The sequence below is a fragment of the Lithobates pipiens genome, unplaced genomic scaffold, assembly GCF_037356315.1.
Source record: "Lithobates pipiens isolate NorthernLeopardFrog02 unplaced genomic scaffold, aLitPip1_a1.2 Scaffold_18, whole genome shotgun sequence".
In the NCBI taxonomy this organism is placed as follows: Eukaryota; Metazoa; Chordata; class Amphibia; order Anura; family Ranidae; genus Lithobates; species Lithobates pipiens.
In genome coordinates, this window is record NW_027507758.1 from 463049250 (window position 1) to 463069769 (window position 20520).

The following is a 20520-nucleotide window of genomic DNA, read 5'->3' on the forward strand; positions in this document are numbered from 1 at the left end:
ACCTAACTATATATGTAAATAACTAACAAACTCACTGTTAAACTGTTAAGCCAGTGTGTTATTCCCATTTCAAGACTTAAAGTGGAGTTCCAGGCTTATTAAAAGTCAGCAGCTCCAAAAAGTGTAGATGCTGACTTTTAATAAACAGACACTTACCTGTTCCATGGTCCAGCGATGCGGCCAAACGGGGTGTTGCTCCTCTCCCCCTCCTCTCCGCCGGTGCTTCCATTGCCAGTCTGGGCACCGGACCGTGACAGCTTACGGCTTCATGACCGTGCACGCATGGCGCATGTGTGAGTCGCGCTGCTCTCTCTCAGTGGATAGGCGATCTCCTGGGACCTGTCGCGTGTCCCAGGAGATCGCCTAGAGGGAGGGGCCGCCTAAGGCGAAAGGAGGAGTCGACTTGGCGGTCCCTGGGCAGAAGGAGGAAGTGGGACAGGTAGTCCCTCTCCTAACGAAGCCCCCACCCTCAAAAAAATGACATGCCAAATGAGGCATGTAAGGGGGCATGTAAGTAAGTATGGCATGTAAGTTCCATTTTTGGGTGGAACTCTGCTTTAACGCATATGTCTTACATTACTATATTATATAATTATTAATAATATTATTATTATTATTGTTATTATCATTATTATGTATTTTTTTGTTTTCCAGATTTGTGATAAAGAATGGCATTACTATGTCATCAACATAGACTTTCCTCTGGTAACATTGTACATGGATGGATCAACATATGAGCCATATCTGGTGACCAATGACTGGCCAATTCACCCATCCCACATTGCAATGCAGCTGACTGTAGGTGCTTGTTGGCAAGGTAAGTCTGTTACTTGTATTTCATTCACAAAATAAAAAGGTTTATAAGTTAAGTTTAATCCACTTATAATTTGTCTTCCTGCCCCCATCAACGAATGAAGTATTTAAATAAAACATTTCCATTTTCATCAAATACCGTATTTTACACCAGCAAGGGCATGCTTTTCTATGCAATGCGAGCAGCCCACAGATTGTGGGAGGACCATCAGGGTGCTGTACAAAACCAGCAGGGTGCTTCCTGAAAATGGGAGCGTGCAAAATATTGTGCAGCTGTGTATGGTAGCCAACCAGCTTTAACTTAAGCTTGTTCCTGAAAACATCACAGCTCCTTGTCTCAGCACTCCACTCAAGAGCCCTCAAACCTGATGTAGACACTGGACTGTCCCATGGGAGAAGATATGCAAATATAAACATTCTGCGAAGAGAGGGTGTGAGTCTGGGGTAGTAGATGTTCCTGGGAAGACTTTTTAATGTCTTTATGAATGGAAGATGAAAGGGTCTGCCCATTTTATAAGATATTACATTCTGTGACACCTCCATTGTTTTTTCTTCTTTGTCAAGCCACTGTGTTTCCAGCCATCATAGGTATTTAGATGGGTTGGCTTTATTTGAACCAATGATTTGCACCATCTTTGCAGCTTTCATGGTGAGTAGAGCATGTTTGTGAAGTCATTTCTCCAATACTATAAATATACCTAAGGAATAAGACCATATTTTCTGTACTTATGTTTTTCCTGCCTTCTCTCCTGACATCTGCCTAAACACTACAGATGCTTGCGCACAATACCTAAAATTTAAGTGTACCAGTATTGTTATAAAGTGAACAAGTTTTGCATGTTAAAAGCACATTATTATTAAAATGTTGCTGTCTGAGAGATTCTGATCCTGGGCCCTGCTCTGCATTGAGAGCCAACTACTTTGGTAATCTTTAGTGCACCTCCCTGCTATTCTACTGTCCAGCAGGATGCCACAGGGGCTAGTGGAGCAGTGCCCTGCTGAATCATGCCATGGCATCCAAATCTCCCAGACGTTCAAGACCTTGGTTGCAGCTTGCCTCGGTGTTCCTAAACTACGCACAACAATTTGGACAAAACTAAATGCATGCATTTAGATACAAATGTTACTTTCTTCATTTAAAAACCAGTACAGCCTTGCTATAAATAATCCCAGAAGACTGGAAAATACAAACCGATTCACTCACTTTTGCTTCCTTTTTTCTTTCTAATTTTTTCACCCATTGCAGTCATTCATACTGTATCTCCATTACAATTCAGCTCATCTGCTGAGATCATTTTAAACATATACTTATTTTAAAAAATGTATATGGCCTAAATTAAAATTTTGACTAAAGTACCTTGAAGGTTGTGTTGCAGCCAGGATTATGAAAGAGCTATAAATGTGTTTTAATGGTTTCCCAGGAGTACCAGTGTGACTAGATTTGTTTGTAGCACAATATAAACATGTCTCATTAAAATGTATAGCCTACCTGGATCCTTCCAGACACGCTAGGTTATGACCAAGCTGCAGCTTAGCTGTTGTTTAGGAAACAGGGCAAGATGACTGTCAGTTCTGATAATGTAAAGGGTGGTTTTGTATTGGGTTGTAAATATTTTATAGACTAGATGTTAAGATGAAGAAGACAATATAACCAGTTACAGAATGTTATGGCTTAATTTTCAATTTGTAGGTCCCAGCATGATTTAGTAGTACTTTGAGTTTGAACCTGGAAGGGGAATATTAAGGATTTCATAGTTCCAGCTGTCCTGGGCCATGCATGAGTCTGAGCAGATGAAAAATGCATGCCCACAAATTAATGCTTTCAGTTCTGTGAATTATAGAATAATACAAGCAAAATGTATTAAATAATGTACGCTTAACTGTTCATTATGAAACAAAGTCTAAAAGATTGCAGTATGTATGTTTTTGCAATGATTTAACATTTGACGGTTTCACTTTAAGCCTCTCCCTGGATATGGTAATTCACAGCGATCTTGAATTGGCTGTAAAGCTCTCACAGAGATAGAACATTTCTTTCACTATTGAGAATATGCACAAAATGCTTTCTAAAAGCTGCTTCAATGATGCACTTTTAATAAAGTGTAATAGATGTTCTAGTACATGGCTTACCATCATCAGCACTGCAAAGCGTTGCTTTTTAGCAAGCTCCTAAAGCATAACTTTAGTCAAAACATGTATGCATTCTCCCTGGGGTAGGGGTATTTCTTCTCATACTCTATTCTAAAAAGAGAAGCTCACCAAAAAATAGATTGATGTTAAATCTAGTGGGGAAAAAGAGAAACTAAACAAAGTGAAAAAAAATGGAAACATCTATCAAATTTTATGACACCCATTATCTTAATTTCTTGCCCTGTTGTCTCAGAGATAGGAAGTGAGGAGAGATCTCCCCTTTACCACTGAATCTAAAACTAAAAGGGCTTGTCTCAGGATGGGCTTTATGTACTCATAAGTGTAATATTAATATTATACAAGGAAGCTCAGGGGAGCACTCGCAGTGGGAACGCCCAAGTTCATTTGTCCCTCCTATTCACTCCTCTGCTAGTCAGTACTCACACTTTTCACTATAAACAACTGTTAATGGGCACACTTACATAATCACCTCTGCCAACAAAACCACAGTTATCCCTGCTTCTGTGCTCAGTCATCAATGAAGAGTTCTATGCTTATGCATGGTTTTTGCTCACATTGAAGAGAACATGGTTCACATGTGAACCATGCCCAGGATCATCTCCTGCAAGTGGTCTTGAGCATGGTATGCTTAACAATTTACAGTCATGGTTTTGAGCACTCATACTACACAAATGAAACGGAGAAGGGGGCTGAACCATGGCCAGGGTATGTTCACCCTTAATCAAACATGTGTATGTGCCTCAGTAAGACAAGTATCAGCTAATGGTTCACAAGCATGCTAAAGCTTATCTACATTGAATTTTCTTTTTCTTTTGGTTCATTGCTTTGTCTAAAATTAAAAGAGAAGTATGGGCATACAAAAAAACAAACATGAATACTTAGCTAGGTGAATGCAGCATTGTTTCGCTGGCTCTGATGTGAGAACTAAGTGATCAAACACCACTGATCACTCAGCTCTCCCCTTTCATTCTGAGCAGAGAGCCATCAGTCACTGGCTCTCTGCTCTGCCCTTATAGCTCTAACTGGAGCAGTAGACTGTAGAGGGGCAGAATGGGCTGGCTCAGGCTGAGCCAGGTGCCAGTCCAGGCATCTGGATGGATGTCGACCATATGGTTGGGATCCTTCCAGAGCCTGGACTGGCTGACGTCAGCCGACAGCAGACTTTAGTGCCTTTTTCGCTGAAAACGGGTCACAGGAGTGCAGAACGAACTGCACTCCTGTGAACTACAGAAAAAAGTATACCCAAAATAGCTTTGCCCATACCTTTCCTTTAAGCAAATTATCAGGCTCCATTTGTGCTCTACTGTCACACTTTTTTTGTTCATCCACCCACAGTCAATAGCTAAATATACACATTATAATTAGACAATCCCCACAGATAAAACCTGTTCATCTGTGAAAGGATTATTGTGTTTAAGCACCCACTACAGACATTTATGGTAATAATATGACAATATTTTAAAGCCTACTGATCACACATTCCAGACACACACTAATAAAGCCCCTCTCTGGACCCTTACCCATTGCCCAGAGGTACCCTTTTGCTGCTGTCACCCCTGAGGCTCCCTCCCTGGATCCTGAGAGGACCCTACTACTGGACAGCCAAAAGGAAGTGTCCACATCATGCAATGAACATCCTAAGACACCTGCTGAAGGACCCTCTGTCCTATACACAGAATTGAGATGTCTTAGGAATGGAATGTGCTTTGACTGTGAATTTGGATGAGTAAAGGGGCATTTTAGTTAGTTTTTTAACATTACGCCAGGGATTAGTTAGAGTTAAGGGCTAGAATGGGCCCAGGTAAGAGCAGCCTAATTTCTTGGTACGGATTAAGGATGTTCTCACTGTGAAGTGAATAGGGATAAGGTTCAGATTTTCCACTAGCGTGGGTTGATGGTGAATTTTTAGGCTCACTGACGAAAATAAGGAACAGCCTATAATGCAGTGCATTGCCTTTGCTTCTGGTCAGCTGGGTCACAATGATCTGAAGGAATAGATTACCCAGCTCACTCACTATAAAAGGGTGGGCTCACATCAGCCATGTCGTCATTGTGTTTTGGAGCCTTTATGTAGAGCTGATAATTGTGTGTAGAGAGAGAGAGTCTTTTTTTTTGGTAAAACCCCCCCAGGGCAATGCCTGACTTGCCATGCCTTTTGTTTGATAATGACTTACGTATTTTCTTTAGAAATAGCTAGATTTGAATAACAGGATTTAATAGGGTTTGTTGTAAAATCAGTAAAGCAAGATTTGTGAAACTGTTTGAAAATTAAACCCAAGCAGATCTGCTTACCCCTAGAAGGGAATTAAGAATCTGCTTGATGCAATTCAGGAATGGCTTAGTTGGGGGTTCTCAACAGTGACCAGGTCCAAAAGTAAGGTGAAATGTGCTATGCTACCTGCTGTTCTACAAGTTAGTGTGTCTTTTGCCGCGTACACACGAGCGGACTTTTCAACATCCAAAGTCCGACGGACTGAGTCCGTCAGACTATTCGATCGTGTGTGGGCTGCAACGGACTTTTGACTCGCCAAAGTCCGAAGGATTTAGAATATGGAACATGCTTCAAATTTTTCCAAAGGAACTCCGCTGGACCCGGTCCCTTCGAAAAATTTGTTCGTGTGTATGCTACTCCGACGGACTAAAACCGACGCTAGGGCAGCTATTGGCTACTGGCTATGAACTTCCTTATTCGAATCCAGTCGTACGTCATCACGTTCGAATCCGTCGGAGTTTAGTGTGATCGTGTGTGGCCAAGTCCGCTCAGCCGAAAAGTCTGTCAGAACTCCGTCGGAATTCCAGCAGAACTCCGACGGAACTCCTTCGGAAGTCTGTCGGACATAAGTCCTCTCGTGTGTACGGGGCTTTTCACTTCTCAAAGTAAAAAATTACAAAAGCTGCCGAAAATGCATCAAATCATGGAAATGCCTGAAGAGGCATGAATTTCTAAAGATTTTTACTTAGTAATAGTGATCTCTCAGGTTTGCTCTGTTGCTCTTGGTTAGAGATTCTTAACTGGAGGATGAAGGTGGCAAGTCACTTCCAGAGCCTACATTAAAGAAAGGTTCCATCTTCATAAGTGTGTCACCGTACCACTGGTAGCCTTTCTAATCAGCTGTTTTAGTACCACTATTAACACCTTATAGCTTTGCAAAGCCATTGTAAGTTTCTTTGATTTTTAGTTATAAGAATAAGAAAATACATTATGTGTGGTTTTCAAAGTTTAGCAGGTCTTCCATCACTACTCTGTTACAAAAAAATTACTTTGTTATTGTAAACTTTAACATGGTTTTGTTTAAAAAATTGCACCTTCTTCCCCTTGCCTTTTTGGGCACTACAAAACAATGAAGTATTTAAATGCCCATGCCTACTTATTTTATTCTAAATGACTTTCATTTTTTTGGTAGCAGGGGCAGTGGTGGCATTGGGTTTAAACCTGTGTTTGATTTGGAATGTATCCAGGTTGTAGAGCAACAGGAAATTGTAAGCTATCTTTAGGAAACCAGCTGAATAGAACCCCAACTCTATGGAAATAAATGGCCCCTTTATGTGGGGCCTTTGTATGTGATATTTTTATGTGCCAATCATGAAGAATTTATAAATTGCAGCAGCACATTTCTAGAAAAACTATCACATTAAAGAGGAAGAAAAGGCATGTAAAACAGATCTCTTTGGTTGCTAGCTGGTGCTAGGGCTTGGAACACTGGCCATTCGTGAGCAGAAGAAATGAACAGTTCCCAAATTAAATGGACAGGGCATGTTCAAGGGCCAGCTACAGAGAGGATAAAAACTGTTTGTGGCATATGAGCAAATGCTGAGGGGGCAAGAAAGAGATAGGAAGGCTGCCAAGAATAGCGATATGAAATTCTGTGGTGATATGGATCATAGTGCAGAGGTAGAGAAAATCCACAGAGAGAGCCAAGTCTATGACATTGAATCTTGAGTAAACAAAGTAAATTTGCAGACTATTGCTTGTAATTCTCTTATTCCGTGCTAAGGGATATTTACCCTTGATACAATAGAACAACCAGGTGAGGACCTCTTTTTTTTTTTTTTTTTTTTTTTGTGTAGTTTTGGGAAAGTGTAGAAAGCAGGCGTATATGGGTTGATTTACTAAAACTGGAGTGTGCAAAATCTGGTGCAGCTCTGCATAAAAACCAACCAACTTCCATTTTTTGTCAAAGCTTAATTGAACAAGTTGAAGTTAGAAGCTGATTGGCTACCACACACAACTGCACCAGATTTTGCACTTTCCAGCTTTAGTAAAGCCTATTATATTCATCCACTTTTAAATATCTGTATTCTTTTCCATGGAAAGACCATTGGTATATCAACATTTTCATTTTCTGAAAGTATTTAATAAGAGGCACAATAATTGTCTTCAAATGTCAAATACATAATGATCCTTGGCTTACAATACTACATTTCCCCCTTTTTACTGGGCTGTATAACCATTCCAGTCCATTTTTTTAAATTCTTCAATTATTTTTATTTCTATTTTTAACAAATTACCCCTAGTAGTCGATGACTAGTTTGCGTTCCAGATTATTTTGGATGAATTTAAAGAAAAACTGTGGGTTACTTTAAAGTATTAATAATTAATAAATATCCATTTTTGTATACTGTTTTTTTATGTGCTCATTTTCCAATTTCTCTTTGTGTTTTCTATAAACAAGATACTATGGCAATGAACCACACCAAAATCTGTGGAAACTAGATCATAGCCCAAAAGTCCTTAATACATTATGAACCAGTAAGAAAAAAAGTTAGTGTGGAGGCCTACTAAGAAGATAAGAGATAGACCATCAGAAACACTTTGAGATCTTTGAAGGACTATTCACACCTATCCATTGTGGTACATTGGGGTAATGCAATGCACCAGAACAGTTGGGTGTAATATAACCCCAATAGCTTATTAAGTGAACAAGAGTAGTGCAGTTTCTACCTTTCCCTTCTGCATCCTAATATTGGAAGATTGTTGATCACCTAGATCATGGATCTCCAAACTACAGCCCTCCAGCTGTTGCAGAACTACACATCCCATGAAGCATTGTAAAACCCTGAAATTCACAGACATGACTAAGCATGATGAGAATTGTAGTTCCTGAACAACTGGAGGGCCATAGTTTGGAGACCTCTGACCTAGATATAAATATTTCTTACAGAAATTGCAAATTTTATTCCAAGGGTTGGTACGGGTAATACTTTTAAAAATCAAAATCAAATCACTTGGATTTAAGATCAAGATCTACCAAGCAATTACTTCCTCATAAACATAACCTGCCTATGAAGTCATGATTGCTGATATTTACTTATTATGACCTTTACAGAACACCTTGTAAATTGTAATATGAATGCGTTAAAGCTAGAAAAACTTTACTTTTATATAACATCCTTAAAATTTTGATATGAATGGATTAAAGTTATAAAAAGCTTGTACAGTATTAAAAACAAGAACAATTCAGGAAAAGAATGCCATTCTTTGTATTAGTTATGGTATAAGATGAAGGTCATGGTATGCTGAGGTGACATTGTTCTGCAAAAAAACTGTGTTAATGTTTTTGCTTCCAGCTACACTGAATGGATCTAAATTATAACTAGATTTAGTGGCCCCTTAGGGCCAGATTATATGATGCCAAGACAGCGTCTATCATGCTTTATTACCATGGAATCGAAGACTGAAGAAAGAGGTTTTATTAGGGATGTTAGGACAGGGCTGTTTCTTTTTACAACTGTCTGAACAGATACTCAGTATTTATTGTTACACTTTGTTATGGAAGTGCTGGAATATATCCACATTTACTGTATAATGAATGATCCATATTTATTACAGAATGGAACAGGACAATCTACAGGTGCTTTCAATTTGAGCTAACACAAAGCTGTATAAAGCATACAAAAAGTTGCCTGGAAAAAAAGCTTAATTTATTAAATCTGGATATACCAGAAAATAATGGTGCTTACAGTATGTTGGCTGTCAATGCCAAGAAACACAGTATTGGTTATTTTTTGGCTTGGAGGGGTTTGAAACTAAAGACTGTAAAAAAAAACTGGTGTCCTCCCATAACTGTAGACCGCCACTCTTAACCAGACACCTCACAATTAACCATTCTCCTATCTGTGCACAAGAATTTAACCTAACTACCATTACCAAGATAAGGACACCCAGTGCCCACAGTGAATATTTCAAGCCACCACTCACCCAACCCCACCCCCTCTGGTTTATTGCTTATGAATCTATGTCTCTTCAAAATCCCCACAAAATGTTGAACCATTAAAAAAAACAGGTAAAGTCAAAACAGAATTCAATCACAGTTACCTCCCTTCCCCCACATCTCAGCCCTGAGGGTATACATATATACCTATATACATATATATTATTACACACATTTATTACATGAACAGAGTAGTATGTGTGTACATGTTTATGAAAGCAGTTCCTACATTACATTTTTAATACAACCAGGGTGAACTTGTATCATGTGTATTCATATATAATAGGAGAGGGAGTCTCTGGAGGTGCTTGGGGTCTTTCCAGGGGCACTGTGAGACACTGTTGAATGTTGGGAGCACTATGGGGAGCTGAAGACTCTGCAGCAGGCTGGGGGGATGTAGGAGATTGGGGCACTACTGTGGGCTGTGGTCACTGTGGAAAGCTTGGGGCACTGTGGGTGTTGGGGGCTGTTAGGGGGCTTGGGAGTACTGTGGGCTGTGGAAGAAACTGTGGAAGGGTAGGGGTTCTGAAACTGGCTAAAAGGCTGTCAGTGGGCTGGGGAGGGGAGGTTAGAGTTGAATGCAGCAGGTATTTAAGTTTCCCCTTCCCCAACTCAATTCAGAGCTACTATCAGCTCAGGCAACCACTGGAATGGGACAACTCAATCGTCCCTCTCCCTCTATAAGGAAATACAGTAGGTGGGAACAGAACAACCCAATTACTATGGAGAGCCCCCCCCCCCCCCCCCATGAAAACACTAATACTGTGTCTGGGGTAGCTGCCCTCTTTAACATTTGTTTAAAAATAAACTCTACAGTACACCTTGACTTTTCTAAAAATGCCAAACATTCAAATTCACATTGCTTCTCTTTAAGCGTGTAGATAAAGACAGCCCTTATGTTTCTAAACAGATTCCATTGGACATTTTTTTTTCTCATTCATGTGATTAACTTGCTGCTTTTCTCAGAAATGTTTCTTCTAGCGCAACACTGGAACTGATCAGGTGACTGTAGCTTGCCTACCCTTTGACTTAGCATTCAGGAAGTATGACGTAATTAGAATGATTATGCCAAAGAAGACTTTGCTATTAGGTTTTCTGAAAGGCTTTGCAATGTATTTTACTGACCTGGAGATCAGATTCACTCATCGTATATAAGAAGTAGAATAGAAAAGTTGCATTTGACACAATGTAGAACTCAAAGGCTATTCAGGATCCTTGTTTTCAACAGTCCAATTTGAATGAATCCCAACTAAACATTGTACTAAAGTATCAACTTGTGGAAAGCAATATTCCTAACAACACCACCCAGCTCTACTTTTTATCTTAAAGGCATTTAAGGTCACCATTCTACAGCAAGAATTGTGTTAGCAGCTATGAAAACAGAATGCACAAACGGGAGCATTAGCAACAGGAATTATTTAAAGTAATTAATTCCCACATTCCTGGTGCCTTAGTTAATGAAGGTTCAAAAGCAATCATCCATCCTGCTATTGTTTTTATTTTTAACAACAGCTCCTACCAAGGACATTTTAACAATTACAAAATTCAGTTTAAGAGAATTGCATAAGATAAATTAAGTTGCAGAAGAACATTATGCATAAATCCACTTTTCAGTACATGGAACACTTTTAGACTTTTCACTGAGATGATACATAATAGGCTCTCTTAATTAAAAATAGAGATTTGTTTTATACTGAAATGGGATTGTAACAATAATACCTAAAGTTTCCCAAAAGCTGTATTGAATTAAAGTGATAGAATATCCATTGACATTAGAAGATTGTTTCCCAACCCTGACAATTTTGACATGACAAGTGAAATTTTTGATGTTTGTTGATGTCATCACCTTCTAGTAGACACCCTTGCCTCAAAGATCTTACTAGTAAATACCCTTGTCTGGCATTTTGGTGAAAAGGGGGAACAGGTATGTTACCTGGATTGGAACTTTGTCTATTGCTACTCCAAGACTGAAAGGCATTTTGAGTGTCTTTACTTTGCAAACACAAGACCGAGGGGGTTATTTACGAAAAGGCAAATCCACTTTGCGCTACAAGTGCAAACTACAAGTGTAACGTGCACTTGAAATTGCACTGAAAGTGCACTTAGAAGTGTGGTCGCTGTAAATCTGAGGGGTAAATCTGAAATGAGGGGAAGCCCCACAGATTTTGTTATCCAATCATGTGCAAGCTAAAATGCTGTTTTTTTTGTTTTTTTCCTTGTATGTCCCCCTCGGATCTACAGCGATTGCACTTCCAAGTGCACTTTCAGTGCAATTTCAAGTGCACTTTGCACTTGAAGTTTGCACTTGCAGTGCAAAGTGGATTTGCCTTTAGTAAATAACCCCCTCGGTCTTGTGTTTGCAAAGTAAAGACACTCAAAATGCCTTTCAGTCTTGGAGTAAATAACCCCCTATATGAAGGTTATGCATGTGTTTGACTTATAGTTCACAGCAGAATAAATGATGCAGTGTCAGCAGCTACAGCAGTAGCCACATACAGCTGGCACCCAGTTAGCACCTGGCTTTAAAACATTTGTTGGATTAACCCCCCTAGTCTGGCTCGGGTTAGGATTTTACTGATATGAGCGGTAACTCCGAGCCAGACTCGGGATCGCTTCGCTGGATGCAGGGGAGGACACAGTGAGAGTTACTTACCTTGTCCCCTGGATCCAGCGATGTCCTCCGCGCTGTGCGATCGAGCTGTCCTCCGCTCGATTCACAGTGCCGAATGCCGCCGAGCTCCATTCCCTGCGACGTTACGGCGCACAGGAGCGGAGAACGGCGGCAAATTCAAAAAAGTAAAAAGACACAAAACACACACAGCACTGTAATCTTACAGATTACAGGGCTGTATTCAAAAATTACACACCCCCTTTGTCCCTAGTGGCTAAAAGTGCCCTGCATGCACTTTTATATTATAAATACTGTTTTTTCTGCCTGGAATTTGGAGATTGTCCATAGCAACCAAAAAGTGTCCCTTTTTCAGTGTTTTAGGATTTGATTACATTATTGAATAATTTTTATTATTATTTATTATATTATAAACTTTATCATACCCGGGATGTCTGCTAGACTCTGGTTTGAACAGATTTAAGAGAGTTAGGCCCCTTTCACACTGACGTCCCGTTCAGGCCCGCCTGTCAGTTTTTCAGGCGGACCTGAACGGGTGCTCCATAGAGGTCTATGGAGCGTCGGATGTCAGCGGTGACATGTCCGCTGACATCCGACCCGCTCCGATCCGAAAAAGTGTAACGGAGGAAAAAGCTATTTTTCCATCCGTCTGCGGATCGGATCGGGTGATGACGGGCACTGCGGTCTGTCGTCATCCGATCTCCCATAGGGGAGAGCGGCGCTGTGACAGATCCGTCTCTGCGCAGTGTGCAGAGACGGACCGGTCATCTCCCTGCTCAGCGGGGATCAACGGAGTGATCCCCGCTGAGCAAACGGATATCCACGGGGCGGATCAGAACTGATCCGCCCCGTGTGAAAGGACCCTTATTCCTAAGAATTACAGGACTACAAAATAAAACGCCAGATTTCCATGCAAAATAATTGTACCACTTTCAGCACCTAAATCCAGACTGAATCATGCCACCAGGGAGGTTAGTGTTATGGAGGTACACATGATTTAAGCATTTTATTAAACTACTTCAAACCCATTTAGTACATCATTTTCTTTTTACTTTTGGATTAGACAGTGTTTTTATTTTTTAAGAAAGTTCGATTTTTCTTTTTATAATTTGTATTAGGTTTTATACATACATACAAGTGAAGAGATGATGTATAGGGTATCAAGAAAAGTAAAGAAGTAAACATGAAATATTACAGTATGTAAAATACATCAGGTACAACAACAGTCTAGATAAATCATGAAATGCCTTAGGTCTAAGCATTATAGTACTAGGCTCAATAAAAATTAATGGCGATAGAAATATCTACATACTGTAGCTGTGTATTTGACCCAGAATGACCATGGTTTCCATGAGCAATCAAATGTATCTATCTACCAGCTCACAACGCTAACATTTTCATATTCATAGGTAAGGTTGATAGAGGTAACCACTTCAGACAAATTAGGGGTGAGGTCTTTCCTCCAGTATCTGGTTATTACAGTGCTGGATGCTAACAGCATATGGGCGACTATTAAGCGAAACTCAGGTGGAAAGTTTCCAATTTCCAGATTTTGAATGGCCAAAGCTGGGCTAGGAGGAGTTAAGATACCTGTAACCGAGGAAATTAGACCAAACACTTGGTTCCAGAAGCTTGTGAGACTCTTGCAAGAACATAGAGCATGATAGAGGTTACCTACTTGACCATAGGAAGTTATAATTTTGTAGTTTCATTCTTATAACACAAGATGTTTGAGTGCACTGGGGCTCCTGTAGCAACCTGTCAGCAATTAGATGTAATTTCAATTTAAAAACTTAAAGGGGTTGTAAAAACTCATGTTTTTTCACCGTAATGCATCCTATAACACAACAGGAAGAGAGATTAAATCTTTGAAAACTAAGGTACTATCTCGCCTTAGTCAGTTGTCACCAGTATATGCACCACTGAATGTCCTTATTGGACGTTTTCCCCTGACCTCCTGTTCCTTTGACAACTGTAAAGTTGGGGATTTCCAACCCTCCTCTGTCCCAGAAACACTGGGGGTTATTTACGAAAGGCAAATCCACTTTGCACTACAACTGCACTTGGAAGTGCAGTCTCTGTAGATCTGAGGGGGGCATGCAAGGAAAAAAAAAAATAATAATTTGTTTGTACATGATTGGATGATAGAAATCAGCAGAGCTTCCCTCATTTCAGATCTTCCTCTCAGGTCTACAGTGACTGCACTTCCAAGTGCACTTGCAGTGCAAAGTGGATTTGCCTTTAGCAAATCAACCTCAATGTTTTCCAAAAACAGTGAAGAAGGTGAATCTCTCCAGGCACACAGGCAGCAATAAAAACCTGGTTCTAACTTTTCCATACTGCATCAAAACCAAACAAAAGGTATGCTCTTTAAAAATACTTTAATGCTTTCCCTGTTGTATGAAAGGTGGAAACGCTTTACTTTTCATGGCTCTGTGTCAACATCATAGTATTTAAAACACTTTTGTCTTCTCACAAACTTTGATTGTAAAGATGAGGACTGCGTTATATTAACTAATGAAATGTACTAAATAGTGGTACAATACACAGTAATAGTGTCACCGCTTAGGTAAATGTTGCAGCTATTTAAATATTGGCATCATAATCGGTGGTGTATCACAGTGCCCTCATATATTGCACAACATGTTGCCGGTTCTATGTCTTTCTCTGGGGAAGGAAGCGGACTGCACACAGGTGCTGAGCATCTTTACTATGTAACCAGCAGGTGCTACTAAAGTGCCCACTGGTTATCTGACAGCTGTCCTCTCAAAGGAAAAGGAAGTGATGTTTCATCCATTGCTCTCCCTTTGTTGCTCTCTGGCGCCCAATGTCCTACACATTACAAGCGCTAGATGGATCTTTACCACAGCTGAGCTGCATGTTGTGAGGCCCAATCGGCTCCTTTCCCAGCAATGTCACAGGTTATTTGAGTGTAACTTGCTGAATTGGCGCATGTGGCACAGAGGTCAAGAATTTCACTTGATACAGAATTTGGGATAGAGGGTCACTTACTACTGATCTCTGAACTCTGTGTCACTTCTGACTTCTGAACTCTGCGTTACTTACATCTGAACTCTGTGTCACTTACTACTGACCACTGAACTCAATGTCACTTACTCTTGACCCCTGAACTCTGCCTCACTTAATCCTGACCCCTGAACTTTGTCTCATGTACTACTGATTTCTGAACTTTGTGTCACGTACTACTGTTTTCCGAACTTTGTCTGACATACTACTGATTTCTGAACTCTGTGTCACTTACTACAGATTTCTGAACTTTACTTCACTTACTCCTGACCTCTGAACTCTGCTTACTTGCTGCTAACCTGTGAACTCGGCATCACTTACTACTGGCCCCTGAAATCTGTGTCACTTACTAATGAACCCCAGCACTTTTCTTCACTTTAAGCCATGGTACAATAAAAGCCACACCCAATTTTTGCCATGGTGCGCTGTGTATGCCATCCTTACTTTTTCTTCCTCAGGAGGAGGACCAACTTATGATCCTGCATACAGTCTTACTACTTGCAGAAAACTCCCTGTGTGCACTCATGTGTGCTAATTCTAAAGCTGGCTCTGTGAATCCATGAAACACACAGAGTCACAGAGTATGGCTCGGCCCACCCACAGTCCTTCCTTACTGGCTGTAATTGACAGCAGTAGGAGTCAATGGCTCCCACTGCTGTGTCTGAGCCAATAGGGAGAGAGAGAGCCAAGAGAGCCTCTGCTCATGTAAACATCACTAGATTGAGGACAGGCTCAGGTAAGTATTTGGGGGATCTGGACGGAGCTATTTGCAGAATGTTTTTTACCTTAATGTAGAAAATGCATTATGATAAAAAAGTTCTGCCTTTATAACCACTTTAATAAAACAAAAGAGGCACTGGTTTTATGCATGGCCAAATCATAATACTATGATTTAAGAGTAGAAATGATGTCAGAAAAATTATTTGTGCATAACTCAGATTTGATTATGCATCTCCTTATGATGTATTTAATACGTTTAGCTAAGTGCAAGTTTATGAATGTGAGCAGCAATGATTTTTAACTACAACCCTCAATATACTTCCAACAGATCATGTCCTGTGATATCTGTGACCAGCTTAGGTTACAGAGTGCATACAACATCATATAACTGCAGTTTTATTTCTAAACTAAGTGCATTGCAGGTGTCTAAAATTAGTCTTCATTATTTCTTTTTTTCATTGAGGTATTAAATCATCTATGTTAGCGCTAAAAGCAAAGAACTATTTAAATCTTGTGTTTTGGTTGTATAAATTATTGTATGTTAATCCCTTCCTGCTGTTTCATATTAATCATTATGTCTTGCTGTTAAATTATGTTCACAGTCATTCAAACAGTAGCTGTAACTCTCACTGCATTTGAAAAAGCACTTCAGTGACATCAGCAACTGACATTAGCAAGAACCCACTGAGACTGGAAAGTTAACTCTCAGAAAAACCCCACTGGCTGCTTTCACACTACAGCCACTCGAGCGTTAATGGTAAAGTGCTGCTCATTTTAGTGGCACTGTACCACTGCTATAGCACTATTTGGGTGGTAGCGGGGCGCTTTTAATCCCCAAGAAGGGGTTGAAAAGCGGTTAAAAATGCCCATGTTGTGCCGCTTCTGAATTGGTTTTCGGCCGCTTTGGAAGTGCTGCCCGTTCATTCCAATGGGCAGGGGCACTCTGGTAGTGATGTATACACTGCTCCTAAACCGCCCCAAAGATTCTGCTTGCCAGATCTTTTCTAATGTCCTGCAAGCACACCACCTTAGTGTGAAAAAACTTGGGCTTTCACACTGGGGTGGTAGGGGAGGCAGTTTTCAGGCACTTAAAAATGCCTGGAAACTGAACCAGTGTGAAAGGCATCTAAATAGAAGAGTACTATGAGTGGATTTGTAGGTATCTGTCCTGGGAGGTTCTGTATTGTTAAGGAAAGGGGTGTTGTCTGTATTGAGGAAGGGGGTGTTCTACACTGAGAGGTCTGTACTGTGTATGCATGTGTGTGTGTGGGAGGGGGGGTTATACTGAGAAATATTTACTGGGAAGTGGGGATTGTCTGTGTTGAGGGGTCTGTACTTAGGGGAAGGTAATGTTTCTATTTGTGAGGGTGGCTGTACTGGGGTGGGTGCGTGAATGGGGATGTCTGTACTGAGAGATCTCTACTGGAGAGGAGGGGGGTGTTGTCTGTATTGAAGGGTCTGTCTTGGGGGTGTTCTTTTTTTGGGTGCCCATACTGGGGCACTGGGCTGGGAGTGGAGATTTAGGAAAGGAGTCTGATCTGAGCGGCTCGGCCTGTGCTGGGGAGGAGTTTGTACTGAGGGGGTCTATCTGTACTGAGGTGTCTGTTCTGTGGGGTATGGGAGGGTCAATGGTCAGTCTGTGCTGGGAGGTCCATCTGTACTAAGGGATCTGTGCTGGGGTGTCCAGCGGGGGTAGGTCTGTTGTTAAGGTCAGCCATGTGCAGAAAAGTATATGAAACTGTTTTATTTTATTAAAATGAATGTGCCAATGTTTGTACTTGTCTGTTAAACGCTTGCGGTCCAATATGGTCTAATATGACCAATCTGCAGCTCTGTCATTAAAGTGGAACTTTAAGCATAACAACTTGATAAATATAATGTGCTTTAGTAAGAAGATATACATTCCATATTAATAATTATGCTATCAAAATGAATGTGTGCTGTAAATTGCCTCCAGCATTGTTCCTGTTTTCTCATGTGGGAGGCTACCATCTTGCTTAAATCCAAAGCCACTGAACAGCGATAAATCTTTAGGCTGTCACCAGATAGGCCTCTACAAATTCAGCAAAGTGCCTACAAATAGAGAACCACTGAGAGTGTGCAGAGCAGGGTGAGACAACATTACTGGATTTTAAATGATATAGGCACTTCTTTTTAATGTTTTACATAGCTATACCTGCATAAGGGCCCAGCCTGAAGTGATCTAGCAGGACTTAATTTTCTGACTAAAGTTCCAATTTAAAGCATATTTTGTAGGTAAAAGGATTGGGGCATATACAGTGTGTTAAGTATAGGGGTTTAATTTAAACTCTGGTAGTGCAAATTGACAACACTCACAATTTGACACACTTTATTTGTTCAGATTTGTTTTTTTTTTGGTGGGTGCAAAAAAAAAAAAAAAATCAACAATTCCCAGGTGCCAGATGTGCTCGGTATGCTACTGTCCTAGTGTGTAACGTGCATGCATAATCTTAGCTTTCAAGATCATTACTTTACATTTTCCAATATATCTAATAAACCTAACCTGCCAAATAGCTGCTGACTCCTCTTTTCTAAGTAGCCTCTCTTGTAAAGTATCATCATATTTAAAAAGAGATACATCTTTTTTTAGGGCACAAGGTACTCATTTTAATGTATGGTATGAGCATGCATCTATAACAATGTAACAAATGATGGATGGAACTTTTCCTGCCATCATCGTAAATCTCTGAATAATAAAGTTTTTCACAGGCTACATCTGTGTTAGGAAACGTGTTACTAGTGGCTGGGTGCACAGATGGACTACAAGGTTACTTTACAATTGCCTGGTCTAGTAATTAACTATTACAATAATCATATATTTGCAGCTGTGCATTATTTTCACCGGCTACATACATCAGATCTGGATGCTTCTAATAAAATGTATTGACTGTCTGCTTGTCATTACGCTCAGCAGATTGCCAAATGATCAAAGTTTGAGCTGTTGAAATATTTATAGCAAGTGGAGCTTTATCTATTACAGAAGCTGAATTTGTACATTTTGTGATAAACAGAAACATGTAGATAATCCTCAGTACACTGTTATCGTATCATGTTGACAATGATTGTACAAATTAAACAGATACTGTAATTTCCCCATATTCATAGCTTTGTGAACATGATGTCTTCTGTTCTTGACGACAAAGTACCTGTAATTCTTAAACAAATACTTGCTAAAGACTGGCAGTTGTTTACATTAAAGTAGTTTATAAATGTAAATCCCCAAATCGAGCGCAGGTGCTACGCGTTGAACTGTGAGCCATACAAGATTAGGAAATTACAGCTTTTAGAAGATCTCATTATTTCAAGCGCTTCCAGTCGCCTATGACAGTGTTGCTATATTGAGTTGATGGGGACAGATTAATTACTATTACTGTGTGTATGCGATATTACTACAAGCTCTAGGTGCCCCTGCTTCTTATGTGTAGGCAGCAAAAACAACACAATATATAGCAAGTTCACACAGCAAGTGCATATTCAATAGGGAGGTGCAAAAAGCAATCATGGTGTATGAAATGCATGGGGCCGATAGTAATGAATCAGATTTAAGTGTACTGTTAGATCAGTTAAAGGAACACTGGACCTGTGACAGCACCTAAACAGAATCCATCGCTTTGCCCAATTTAGGCTAGTAACAGAGCTAATGACAATCTCCTCCCAATGTCACATTGTTTATGCTAGGTGATTGGCTGCTTAGGTCCAAGCACAGCATTCTGGGAGGAAGAAAAGTCTGTCACATGCTCACCCACTCCAGTAAATAAATGAAATACAGGCGGTCCCCAGGTTACAAACAAGATAGAGTCTTTAGGTTTGTTCTAAGGTGATTCTGTTTGTAAGTCAGAACAGGTAAATTTTTTAATTGTAGCTCCAGCCCAAAAAAAAGATTTTTAAGCTTTTTTAGATAGCATAGAGAAGGGTTAACACCCCTGTAATATTTGTTTTTCTGCCTGTGCCCCTGTTCAGATGATTTCACCTCACTTTCTGTCCCAGTGACAATTGGGTTTTGAAAATTTTGGGTTGTTGTGGAAACAAGGATTGGTGATAAAGCATCAGTGGAGGTACTTTTTTCTCATAATAACTCTTACAGGAGAGAATTTCCCTTCCTAGGGGTAGATTTCCTCTTACTTCCTGTTGTCTCCCTCCGTTTGTAAGTAGGAGTCGTTTGTAAGTCGGATGTTTGTAACTAAGGGACTGTCTGTAGTGGGAGAGTGTGGTGAAGGTGAGTATAAGTGGGTGAGGTGTTCCAACCCTTTCCCAATGCTTATCCAATGCTAATCCAAAGCATTGCTTCACTACCTACCTACCATTGTAAAAAAACAGCCGGGAGGTGGTCTCCCATTTCTGGACCTCTGTTTATAGACATTACTCCAGAAATAACACTTGGGCAGCCAGTGATTTCACTAATAACTGCAAATTGAGCCTTCATCTGATTGCCCGGTTTAAGCCACAGTGTACAGAGCCTATCCACGTGGCTCTGTAGAATTTGAACACTGTTATTGACCAATCACAGCAATCACAAATGTAAACAGTGTAGTGTTTACATCCGTGAGCCTTCCACTTCCTCTTCTAATAAAAGAAAGGAGAAATAACAAATGAAAAATTATTTGTTCTGAATGAGGAGCAGATTCAAGGTCATTAAAGTGCAGTATCAGCATATACAGTGCCTTGAAAAAGTATTCATACCCCTTGAATTTTTCTGCATTTTGTCATGATACAACCAAAAATGTAAATTTATTTTATTGGGATTTTATGTAATAAGCAAACAAAGATCAAGGAATCCATCTAGGTACTGCCCCTTTTAGATGTAATAGTAAACTACAAAATGTATGACTCTCTAAAAGTGGAAAAAAATTGAAATAATTGAGAAAAAGGGGGAGGATGAATGGGATGGGAGCTCTCGGTAAGCACATAAGGTATAACTCAAAATAAAACACCTGTATGAGCTCTACC

General features: G+C 40.1%; 1 protein-coding gene across 1 annotated transcript in view; it reads left to right on the forward strand.

Annotated features, from left to right (window-relative positions):
- CLSTN2 (calsyntenin 2) overlaps positions 1-20520 on the forward strand; it is a 1222812-nt gene that overhangs the window by 1136128 nt on the left and 66164 nt on the right. The window contains exon 9 of the mRNA XM_077488275.1: positions 655-817. Within this exon, the coding sequence (XP_077344401.1) occupies positions 655-817 (163 nt within the window). The remainder of the gene's footprint in view (positions 1-654; positions 818-20520) is intronic.